The 12767-nt window shown below is 41.9% G+C and overlaps 1 protein-coding gene across 1 annotated transcript in view; it reads left to right on the forward strand.

The window, feature by feature from the left end:
• Positions 1-294: 294 nt before the first annotated feature.
• The window catches only part of SORCS2 (sortilin related VPS10 domain containing receptor 2), a 489498-nt gene continuing 477025 nt past the window's right edge, over positions 295-12767 (forward strand). Inside the window, exon 1 of the mRNA XM_045018304.1 lies at positions 295-475. Coding sequence (XP_044874239.1) covers positions 429-475 — 47 coding nt within the window. The 5' untranslated portion in view covers positions 295-428. The remainder of the gene's footprint in view (positions 476-12767) is intronic.

The following is a 12767-nucleotide window of genomic DNA, read 5'->3' on the forward strand; positions in this document are numbered from 1 at the left end:
TCACGTATAGGGCATTACGTTCTGCCCTCTTAAAATTTCCCTTGAAATTTCAGTTGGACATGAAATTTTCACATATTCTCCTATAGCACTGCTGTGCACTGTTTCACCTCACCGACAGTGTCACTTCAGTGGTATGCTGAGTTCTATGTCTGTGTACATATATATTGTGATGGGGCAAGGCCAGATGGCTACAGTAAAGTAGTGAGGAACAGGTATGTTAGCTCTAGGCTAAACAAATCCCTGGTACCATGGTAACCAAATGGCAGTTGCTCCAGGTTAAGCAAGACACCTGGGGCCAATTAAGATCCTTCTAGAAGGCAGTGGAGATAGCTAGATTGATTGGGACACCTGAAGCCAATCAAGGGCTGGCTGGAACTAGTTAAAAGCCTCCCAGTTAGTCAGTAAGGTGGTCAGGAGCTATAAGAGGAATGAAGCAGTATGAAGCCATATCAGGTGCAAGGAAGGAGGCCCTGAGGTAACGGTGAAGGAGATATTGAGTGGGGGCTGCTGTGGGGAAGTGGCCCAGGGAATTGTACACGTCCTATTTCCAAAAAGTCAGCTACCATAGCTGCTAATTTTAGGGTCCCTAGGTAGAGGGCAGGCCCGGGCTCCCCCTTCCTTGATTAATCAGTGAGACTGGTAGACAACAGAGACTGTGCAAGGGAGGATTGCTTCTCCTCACCTCCGTTGTTGGCTTATGATGAAAATGGCTCAGTAAGCTGTGACCCTTGCCTCTAGAGAGAGAAGGGCTATGTGGAGGGTCACAGTGAGGCTAGCAAAATCCACCAGGAAACACAGGACCCACGGAGTCAAGTACAAAACTTTGTCGAAATGAACTTCACCATGTACCTTCATGGGGAAAAATACCAGGTACTAAAGGGGTTCTTCAGTCTAGCAGCGAAAGGTATAATTGAGAAATAAGGCGCACATTTTTAACAGTGGCGGTGATTACCCATTCAATCAGAGGACAAACAAATAACTGTCAAAGGAAGTGGAAGATTCTCCATCTCTAGATGCTTTTCTGGAAGAGATATGATTTATCCAAACACAAATTATTGGACTTAATCTGAGAATGACTGGGTGAAATTCTATGGTCTGTGATATACTGGAGTTCAGCCTAGATGATCTATTGGTTCCTCTGGCCTTAAACACTATGAATGTAAGGACATTAACATCAATGCTGTGAACTAATCATACCTAAGCTTGGAAGCTAACAAGTGCATTAAAATGATGGTGAAGGTGAGGGAGGTAGGGGAGGTTGACCTAATGGTAGTAGACTGTGTTGCAGTGAAAATGATCTAGGTCCATGTTGTAACCAGGGTTTCTCAGTCCCTGGATTGGCCGATGTTGGGCATGCTGGTAAGGTGCTATTGTAATTTTGTTAGGTGAAAAAAACCAGCCCCAAAATATCATATTTTTTCTGCTTTTGGCTTGATTGTACCTTTTCAAATGTAGAAATATTGATGTGTTTCTTTGCTGTCTTTCCTGGAATCTAAGGGTTGGATTATTAGTCTGCCAAGTTCACTTCACGGTGCTTTTACTTACACCAGCCAGTGATTTGGATTCGACAATTCCCCCTTTGTAAGAGGAATCTCCATGGGCCTTAAGGTGCTGGAGGCAGCGTGTCCACTGCTTATACCATCTGTCAACTCACCTGTAAAGTAAAGGGGAGGAAGGAGTCTGAGAGGAATAAACTGAAGGAATGTTGGGGGTGAGGTGCTGGAGGCAGCAGCTTATGCCACTTTTGGGTGTTGGATTAGGCCCCTGGCTTCAAGTTCTTCAGAGGCCTGGTGGTAACTGGCTGCCTCCTGTCACCACTCTTCACTACGTCCTAGTGGAGCTCTGACAGAGTCACTTCACTATTTGGAAACTTCTACAATGTCAGGGTCTTTGAAGAAAAATAAATTGTCTCAAACAGACACACTGATCAGTCCTCTGTTTTTTGTTATGTAAATCTCTCTGCATTCTACCTGGCAGTATTTTGGCAGCCAGAGACCTTTGACATCCTCAAGATCCTACAGAAGGAATCTTTAGGATCAGGTGGACAAGATCAACTTTCTGCAATTGCAGAGACTTACATTGGTGGCCGCTATTTTCATCCATCTTGTTAGTCTGTGTTTGTGTAATTTTCTAATTCATTTTCTTAAAGCTACAGTAAGAAACTGTGTAATGGTTTCATGCAATAGTATGTAAGATTTTACATAGTCAATACTCTGGGGAGGCCTTTAATGTATAAGATGCCCTTAGGGGTTCATTTCCTTTTATTTATTGATTTTTGGTGTGCACATTAACCAGGAAGTCAAAATATCTTTCTAGCTGTTTTCTCAAATTTTAAATAGGTTAGGAAGGTTTCTATAAAGTCATCAGTTACCTAGTTACTGCACATAAATGTGTTCCCAACTGTAACAGGTTTCAGATTTCTGGCTGAATTCCTTCTAGCCTGTGTCAGAAACCCCCACTAACTACAGACAGCTGCAGCTAAACAGAAATAATAACTCTGTGGAAGTGCCTTACACTGTACAGCAAATTGGGCTTCAGTTGCTAAAATGCATTTTAGCTGTTTGTGACTGTATACTTTTGCCAGGATTGGATAGGGTATTTGGGATTATATCAATTTTAAATAAACCATCTTGTTACTTTTCTTACTGTCAAAACATTAAGAGTAATTTGGATTCAGGGAATTGTTTCCAGTGACCTGGATTCATTTGTTTTACCCCACCAATCAAATTACTTTTAAATATTTAATAACCTCATAAGTAAAGAAGAAAGGGGGAGGAGGAATCAAGGCATTAAAAACTTTAAGGAATAAGTAAATCTACACTATAACAAACTCCATTCTCCCCCCTTTCTCCTCTCTGTTTGGACTTTTTTTTTTTTTTTACAGGGGAAAACCTTTGTTTGTAAGTGTCAATTATGGCATTAAATATCCACATGGGAGCGGGGGGAGAGGGAATTGGTTTAAAAAGAGCTCTCTGGTTCTGTTTAAAGTCTGAACTGACAAAGCTAGACAAACGTACATAAATAAGGGAGAGAAATAAACAGCACAAGATGGGAAAATGCAGGTTCTCTTTGATATTTGCAGTTCAGCTAAGTTAAATTCTTGTTAGACAAAGAACAATAGTAAAAAGGTGAGGAAAAAATAGTTGGGGGTGGAGAATGACACACTCAGGGAATGGGGGAAGGAATAGCAAGGGACTTATTTCTTCTTCTCGGGAATTAATTAGGACACTCCTGTGGCGATGTTGAGGTTACCTGATTTCCCTCTCCTGAGCCAGTCTAGTGAGAGTACTTATCTGGATTAGGGAAAAGAACTATCAGTGATGCATGGTAAATGTTTGGCTCCCAGTATGTGGTGGTGGCAGCGGTGATCAGAGTGGTGGTGCTGATGCATATTGATATATTGGGAATTGATATTGCTGTCCCATCATGTCTTGCTCCACTGAATAAATTGTCACGTGCCTGCTCCTAATAGGAAATGCTGGAGGGCCTGGGGCTCGCTGTACCCTGGGTTTAGCAGGCCAGTGCTCAAACCACTGAGCTATCCCTCTCCTCTATATTACTGTAGAATGTGTGTGACATTTTTGTTTTGCTTATATAGCTATCTGTAGCAGATAGCTATAATGCTAATAAAATATGTTAATACAGGCATCTCTCCTTAATTTGTCTTGCAGTCCTTCACCTGCATACATGAGTGCTAAAAACCATGTGCATACATCTCTTTGCCTCAACTTTTCTCTCTCAGACAGAGGGATTTTATATGTCCTTGTGGACAGAAAACCCACCTATTTCACACTTTCTAAGATGTGTCCAAAATTAGAACTGTTTGAAGTTGGTATCGTGGTCTCATTTTAAAATTAACCCATAGCTAATGTGTAAAGCAGTAATATGAACTGTATTCTGTAAACTCTGTGCTTCCAGTTTTTGATGCTATGTGTTTATGCTTTTCATTTTGTCCTAAAATTGCTTGATTGTTAAGGGAAATGTGCCGTTTTCCTTTCATTTGTATCCTGCAAAACATTATCACCTAAAGTAGAAATATTTAATATTTTGAAGATGCTCCTTTCTGTCTAGAATGCAAAAAATGGCTTCATTTTTAAATTGACCCCTATCTGAGTCATTAATCTCTTGGTGATATGCTGCATCCTTTGAAATGCAGTCAGAGGTAGAGCTGTGTGAAACTTGCATATTTTCCTCATCAAGGAGTTGTGCAAACAGTGCATGGGGGTTGCGGACATCCAACTGGGCAATGGAGTTTCTTCCATTCTGGTGCTGTAGAACTGTTGCATGCAGGGCTCTCATGGCATGATAAAGCCATTAAAGCATTCAACATAGGTGAGAAGTCCTGGTATCAGTGAGGCTGCTTGGTAGTTGTGACTTTACTAGTAAAGTCCATGCTTAGATGTCATGCGGAGTGAAAGCCACAACCTACAGCTTTGGGTCCATGGACATGAGAAAAGATATATTTACATGTATAGTACAATAAACATGCCTCTTAGAGTTGCTATTTGGGGTTTTCAGCAGATCATTGTAATGGTAATATAGTTCCCCACTTGACTGTGGAAATCATCTTTAAACCAAGAAAGGGGAAAGCCTCTTCAAGCTGTGTGTGTGTAGCTCAGTAAGTACCTGTGTCTTTCCTCAAAGATGATTTTAAAATATATATTTTGATATTTTTTCTACTTGTGTATTTCAGTGATCAAAACCAAAATGCCATGAGACCAATTAATGTAATTATCTGTCAGTTCCTTTATCTGGAGCATTGAGGATAGAATTTCTAAATGAGATTATGGCTGCTTTTTGCATCTGGAGATCAAAATAACTTTGTGATGGAAAGACAGGGCCGGCTAGTGTTTACTGAACCCATTGACATCAAAGCAGTAAGTGTCCAGTTGATCACCTTTAACACAGGACTATTTTCAAAGGCAGGAAACATGTGGCCACATGGACAGTACACAGTTAAGAACAGTAGGGAACATAGGCACGTTTTACTGGAAAAGTTTAGATGTTCTTAGTGTTTTGCAAGGTGTCTTGAGCCATCCATAAGTCAGACTGTTAATTGCAATGTAGTGCAACACAAAGGGCAACTCCTGTGTGCTTTGAGTGGGATTGCATCTGTCATTTGTGCTCTATTTAATATTTCCTTCTCTTCAGGAACCACCACTGTTAATAATTACAGTGGGGAAAATGAATCCTTCTCCATGCCTAGCTGAATTTCAGAAAGTGTTTGGACTTTAAACTCTTGAGGAGGCTTAGACTCAATTGTATTACTTCAGCCTCAGTAGTGGCAATTCTTCCTTTTCTCTCTCTGGAGTGGGGAATAGTTCTTGCATAGACTTCACCCATTATTGACTCTGGAAAAAACAGCTGGCCAGCTTTAGGTGAATTCCTTATCACAATCTTTGTCATTGCAGCCTTATTGGCAATGAGCTGTGGCACTTAACAAGAAGGAAGAATGTCATCCTGGGAAGGGAAACAGATAGCTTAGTTTTAATGACAAATGATTTCGCTTTGTCCTAACTACATATTTGGCTAGAAGACCTTTCATCAACTTACATCTTCAGTCCAAATTAGGTTTGAATAGCAGGCAGGAGGAGCTGAGCAACATTTCTTTATCATCCCATTGGAATATACAGTAGCTAGAATATACAGTAGCTGGCCACAGAATGGAATACATAAATGTACCTCAGAGAGGGAATGCAAGTCACAGCCCTTTCATATAACAGCTGATTGTATGTTGCCTGATAACAGTTTTTGAGGTTCTTAGCAGTGATATGTTATTTCTTGCTTCATGGGTGGGTGGAAAATTTTAAAACCATTTTGATAAACCCTATGAATGTTACTTTGGAAGGATTGGTCAATCTGATTCTTAGTGGGACTTTATGCCAACTTTCACTGCAAATGAATTCACCAACCTTCTTTCTTCAGTCTCACCAACAGGAAACTAATTTAACAAATGAAGGCTTTTCCTATTTCTCTCAGGGGGTGAAGTGCAAAGAGAGGACAATTTTTTCAAAGCATCTTAGAGGACACATTGATCTATGTATAATAGAAGTGTCTAGTTTTGATCCTCAATCATGGAGAGTGACATTCATCTCTGTGCAGAGAGCCACTTCAAGGCCTCCAAACCATTTAAACGACCCTTCAACCCGGGGCGGCTCTAGGGATTTTGCCGCCCCAAGCACAGCAGGCAGGCTGCCTCCGGCGGTTTGCCTGTGGAGGGTCCTCCGAAGCCGTGGGACCAGTGGACCCTCTGCAGGCACGCCTGCGGGAGGTCCTCTGAAGCTGCGGGACCAGCGGACCCTCCGCAGGCATGCCGCCGAAGGCAACCTGCCTGCCGCCCTCGTGGCGCCGGCAGAGCGCCCCCCACGTCTTGCCACCCCAAGCACGTGCTTGGCGTGCTGGGGTCTGGAGCCGCCCCTGCTTCAACCCATAGACGATGTGCTCAAGTGTGCACAGAGCTGAACTTCATCTGGAGATTTTTTTTGCTTTTTTGTCTAGTTTATGGGTATATTTCAACTTTTAGGTTGAATTGGGTTGCCAATGATTGAAAATATAGATCTCTAGTAGGCCTGCTCTTTCAATGGGAGTTTTGGATGCGCAAGTGTAAGGCTGTAGGCTGTCGTTCTAGAGGGAAGGAGCTCTTTGTTACCATCTATTGGTGAACTGGAGAAAGGGATGGAATGAGCCAGTTGCATGTTTCATGTCCACTATCCTACTGTGAACATTTTGATCATTTGCATTAAAATTCATTTCAGTTTTGAGCATCAAGGTCTTGAAATGTTATCCTCATTGTGTAACAAAGGGGCAACAGAAATGTACTTAATATGCCCCGAGTGAGGAGTTGCCATAAACAGACCCTCAGTCTTGCAAGACTGGGTAGTGGAGCTTGGACGTAAGACACAGAGAGGGAGAGGAAAGGGTTCCTATCTTGTGGCAAGGAGTAAATCTTTGTTGACAAGGACTCTAGTCATGGGTCCTATATGCCATTGAACTCCACCTGCAGTGCAATGATAGAGCTGACTGCACTCTGTTATGGGCCCCTTGCCCAGCACTACTAGGACCACCATTAGAGCCATAATCACCTGAGCTGGTTAGGGAGTGTAGCCTGAGGATCCAGGCTTAGCATTGTGATGAGAGATAATGTGGAGGTGGTTGCAGCAAGGTGAAGTGGTAGAGTTTCTGGACCCAACGTGGCACAGAGACAATATTGTGGTGAGAGGTAGCAGTGCAGCAAGAAATGGTGTAGTGGCAGCAGCTTGTCAAGAGATGACACAGGTGACAGCAAGGTATCCCTTCACAGAAGCCAGGCAAAACTTCCCCCTCAGTGCTGGAGATGGACCTGCATGACTGAACTTTACTAACCACTGACAAGAAACTGTGAGTGGGATGCTCCCGAGGGGAATGGAAGAAAATGAGGTGTTAAAGGCATGTTTGTTCTTTGAACAGTCACAGACAGGTGAGGAAATGGAGGTGAAGGATTATCGCCAAAGAAGCTGTGGGATGGGTGTTTTTACTTATTTATATAAACTTATTGTTTTTCCCAAACCAATGCTGTGCTCCTTTACCCCTTTATAAAGTTTTCTTGTTTTGTACACACTCGGTGCTTGTAACGAGTGCTGTGAAGTGTGCCCATAGAAGGTGTTCAGTTTTTCCCAGGTTACTGGGTGGAAGCTCAAACCTCTGGTGTTTGTTTATTTTAAGAGGAACCCTGACTAGATATTTGAACCTGGCCTTTCTTGGTGGCCCTGCTTGCTGCCAGCATCACCTGGCTACTAACAACATTTGGCTGAAGGGTTATACCAGGAATGCAGAATTTGGTACCTGCTATCAATATTTATGAATGAAATTGATATTTCTCATTTTTGAAGTGGGAACAATGGCAATATTTGACAAAGGTTTGTCGTGTAAAGACAAACTATTCATCAGAAACCTACTTTGGCCTGTTTATACAAGCAGTGTTAGTGCAAGCAGCTTGCACTTCATCTGTTTGTATTCTTTGGAGAGAGAACTTCATTCTCCAGGGCAGGGAATCTGGAACCTTACATAAGCCCGAAATTCACATGAAATCCTTGGAAGCAGAAGGGAAAAAAAACCACAACTAAATAAAAAACCACCGCTTAGCTCTATTTTTGAAGGCTTATATTTATATCATACATAATTTTAAAAAGGTTACTACCATCTGATGATGAGATGCATAAGGAGTTGATTTAACTATTAAAGCAAAAATATCTTTTTCTTTAAAGAAGAGGCATGTTGTAAGGAGCATCAGTTTTGCTGTGAAACATCAGGGAATACAAAATATATGAAAAAATCATAATGAGCTAATGTGGGGTTTTATATATAAATATAAAATCTATATTTCTATAAAATCAAACAAAACCCCACCTTTATGGAACCATCAAGTATGTTTATATCAAAGCTGAGTAACTGCATGACCCTGTTATTGTAACCCTTGTCATATCTCACTTCCTCCCTTCTATTTATTATTGTCAAAGTGTTCTGTTGAAAATTAAGACCTGATGTTACAAACATTTACACAGATGAGTAACGTTACTCATGTTAGCAGTCCCATTTGACGTCACTGGCACAAAAAGTGTGAATAAAGTTACTCGTGTGTAAATGTAGGGTTGTTATATTGTAAACAGTGGTTAAGTAGAGTGTTTGCACTTGAAACATTTCTTCAGTTTTGAAATTGCCGATTGCAGCGATCCCCCCCTATTTTTAAGGATAGAGAAATCAAACCATATGTTACTCAGTTCAAATGTTTGTGCTTTTACCCCTGCTTTGTACATGATTTCACAAGGTAGTGGATGGAACTGCAAATAGTTTTTTGGTGGCCCAGGGCAAAATCTAATATTGAAGCCCCTCCCCCCTTAAAAATTACCATGGAGATGAAAGAGAGGAAGGGACAGAGGATCAGAGGGCCTTGTCCTGTGGGGTCACTGCCCTCCACATGAGAATGTGCCTGTCCCTGAGCTCCAGCCCTGCTACTGGTAGGAGTGGTACCTCCAACTCACTCCTACGTCCGGGCTCTCGGCTTGGCGGGTTGCCTCAGGCTTGGTGTGGTGATGCAATTGGCTGGGGGATCTGGGCCCAGCCAGGCTGAGCAAGTTGCTCCCTGTATTATTGATGGCAGGTCCCAAACCTGAGTGGCACTGCGACCCTATGCACCAGGTCACAATGCATCTCACCCAAACTTTGGCCTGGCCACCCTCTGTCACTTTGGGGGCCCTCTTAAACAGGAGGCCCAAGGAAAACTCCCTGCATCCCAAGGCAACCCTACTAGTGGAGAATCAGTCCTATATATAAATGCTAGTGGACTCAGCATATATTTATCTATTTGTCACTTTACATTACTTTAAAGATATACAATACTGGAAATCCCCCACCTCCTGCTGGGTATCTCTCTCTCAATTTTTCTCCTTTGGAAGTCTTAGGTGAAACTAGAGCTTTTGAATTATGCTAGATTGACAGCTCTGGAGACTAAAGTCCTCTGTTCATCCATAGAATTGGTGCAGAAGGTTAGCGGTACTACCAGCTTCCCTGCCAGTGTGTCTAACTTTGTTTAGAAGGGCCATTTATAGTGGTGAGAATTCAGTCTCTAATCCATGGCATCTAGGATGAGATTGCCAATTAGTGCTAATTTTGTTGGTAGCTTTTGTAAGTAAAACCATTCATACTGTTTCCTTGCCCTTTGTCGTTTGTTTAGTGTTGCCCGCTGTCCGTGCTAGGAAGCTTATGCCTTGGTGCCAAACTGGATAGTTTAAGAACTCTGACTTGAAGACTAATGCTGCAGAGTGTGTGTGTGTGTGTGTGTGTGTGTGTGTGTGTAATAAAAACTTTCTCATTTGTAAATGTGAACTTTTGAATGCAGGCAGCGTGTGCAGGTGTTAATGGACACATCTCTCCTACCAACATTTGCTTATCAATTCAAGCAATTATATCCTAGGCTAAGGGAGAAGAGCCAGTGGCATAATTATGTCATAATTATGATGCATTTTGTACAAGACAGGTCATATGAGGTGTCATTGGAAAAGTAACGATTTGCTGAATATGATTATCCTATTTGTACACGTGTATCATTTTTGTATCTAAAGTTAGGAATATTGACTCTGTATCTGTATTTCAATCGTACTTACTCCTGGTGACACCCACAACTAGCCTTTCTGTTACAACAATGAAGAAGCCAGACAGAGCTGATGGCCCATCAGCAAAGACAATGGACCCTGGAAGAACTTAACCTTTCTGTGAACGTTCCAGACAGCCTGTTAGTAATGGCGGCTGTGGCTCAGCAAATTTTGCAAGGGCATGTAACCAGGCCACATGACTCTCCATCTTGGGATGTCAGTGTTTTTCTACAAACTGAGTTTGGGACAAAGGGTTCCCACCATATGCTAAAGCTATATGTCAGGAAGTGACATCATCTATTTATCTTCACTCCCCACACAAGAAGACTCCTGGAAACACAAGAGGAACAAAGACTGAACTGGGGGAAATGCTGGACCCAGGCTAAAGGGATTTCTGGCCTGTGTATGAAAACCTAGGGATTCCAAGCTGCAGAGCAAGTGTAGCTTGTGCCTTAAGAATCTGCCGCCTGCTTGTATCCTCAGCCAGGGTGAGAATTTGCTAATTCATATCCTATCTTTCTAATATCTTAGATTTAGTTTGCATTTTTGTTTATTTACTTTGATCTATTTATCACTTATAATCACTTAAAATCCATCTTTTGTAGTTAATAAACTTGTTTTTACTTTATCTAAACCAGTGAGTTGGATTGAAGTGCATGGGAAATTGTAGCACAAGGGACAAAGGCTGTTGCATATTCCTGTCCACATTGGGGGTGCGGGTGAACTCTATGATCTTATGTTGTACAGTTCCCTGTGCAGCGCAAGACAGTATAATTTTGGGTGCATACTCCAGGGGGGTGGGAGGGGTGTCTGGGGAGCTGAGAGTTGGCTTTAGCCTTTCTACTGTTAGCTTGTGCAGTGACTAGTCAGAGAATCTGCATGTAATTTCAGCTGACTGTGTCCCTACCTGTGTTAATACTGGTGGAACTGTAGGACCGGGAGTGGGTCTGCAGCTTGTTACAGAAGCACAGTGAGAGCGGGAGCCCAGGCTGGTTGGTCAGAGGGCTCAGTGGTACCCCAGTTCTAAGTGGCACTTTGGGGGGAACCCATCACAGGTGGGTATGGGTGTGTGCACTGGTGCATTCGCTTACAGGAGAGTGAGAGGTAAGCAGCCAGGATCTGGGTAGGAATCTATCATGGTCTAAAAATAATCCCAGTTTAGGACAGATTAAATAGTCTGAAGACAGATCACTTCTTAATGAAGATTTTTCTTAGCTTTACTTGAGGGCTTTTGGAGAGGTCCCCACTGTGTCAGTAAACTGTCCAAGGTATAGTTAATGACTAAACACTCTTTCAGGCTTCTCTGCAGGGTAAAATCATTTTTTCAAATAAATGTTTTAAACTTTCAGGATATTCCCACATTCTTTGGTATATTTTGTCTGGAAGCTACCTCTCCTTCCCCTGCAGAAGTGAGGATTATTCTCTGGCTATTTTGTTTCAGTAGTGCCTGGAGTCCCAAGCGGCATAGTAACCCAGGAATGTGACATTACACATTATGAGCAGCATGGTCAGGGCTTTACACCTTAGATGCCCCTAGGGACAGCATCTTCAGTGCCCCCCTGCCTACAGGTGACCTTCGTGTTGAACACAGTTTTAGAGAACGTCAGTTCCTCTAGGCACATGCCTACTGTGCCTAATTGGAAATCCGCTCCTGAGCATGGTACCTATTAGTGTTTGGCTTTATAATTCTCTGACAGATAAAAGAAATTGTAATGGCTTTTAGGGGCAGGTCAAACTCTCTGTTCAATAGGTTGATCACCTGCAGATTCAGGATCCGTCATTTTCTGGGGACTTGTGATTAATGGAGCCTCAAGTAAAAATCCTCCTTAGTAATTAGTAAGAATATGAAGCCAAAAGCCCATTGTTTCAGCTGGCTGGTATTCCCTCTGAGGAGAACTATTTTACTTTGAAAATGTTCATTCCACATTATATATTTTAAAAAATGAATAAAGAGGGCAAGAGGCAGGGAAGCCTAATCAGTCCCAGTCTGAAAGTGAGAGTCAGGCAGTGGCTTTCTTAAATTTGGTTCAAAAATGGATTAAAGGTTCTTGTAGCACTTGTTAATTCTAAGTAGTGATTGGTACAAGGTGGAAAATTTGACTCTGGATCCAAATCCAGATTTTGAAATTCTTCCTTCCCACCACTGACACTCAGCTATTTATGTTTGAGTAATTGCCGTGATTAGAACAGTTGTGAAGTTCAGAACCTACATCTAGATTTAGAGTCCAATCTCTCCTACAGCCAAAGTTTGGGGACTTTTGCTAGTGGGGTTTTGGTTTGGCCCCATCACTTCTAATTCTAAGTCTGTTTTGTGGAAATGAGACACCTATCACAATTTTGTATTTTACATCCAGAGGCATGCCTTTTGCAGTCGGAAACTTTTAAGGAAACTTACTGCTGAAAGTAATGGAGGATAATGAAATTCTGCTGACTGTTGCTTAAGACTTATAGACGTGAAACACACATGCAATAATAATTACATTTAAAGTTTAACTGGAAAATTATAAAATATTTGGCTATTAACGATACCGCTTTTAAAGTTAAAGCAGTTTTACACGTCTTCACAATTTTTGTGTGTGTGTAAAGTCTCAGTTGTTCTTTCATTTAATGTCTACCCTTGCTAACTCAAAATAGCAGTTC

Source organism: Mauremys mutica, chromosome 5 (assembly GCF_020497125.1).
Source record: "Mauremys mutica isolate MM-2020 ecotype Southern chromosome 5, ASM2049712v1, whole genome shotgun sequence".
NCBI lineage: Eukaryota > Metazoa > Chordata > Testudines > Geoemydidae > Mauremys > Mauremys mutica.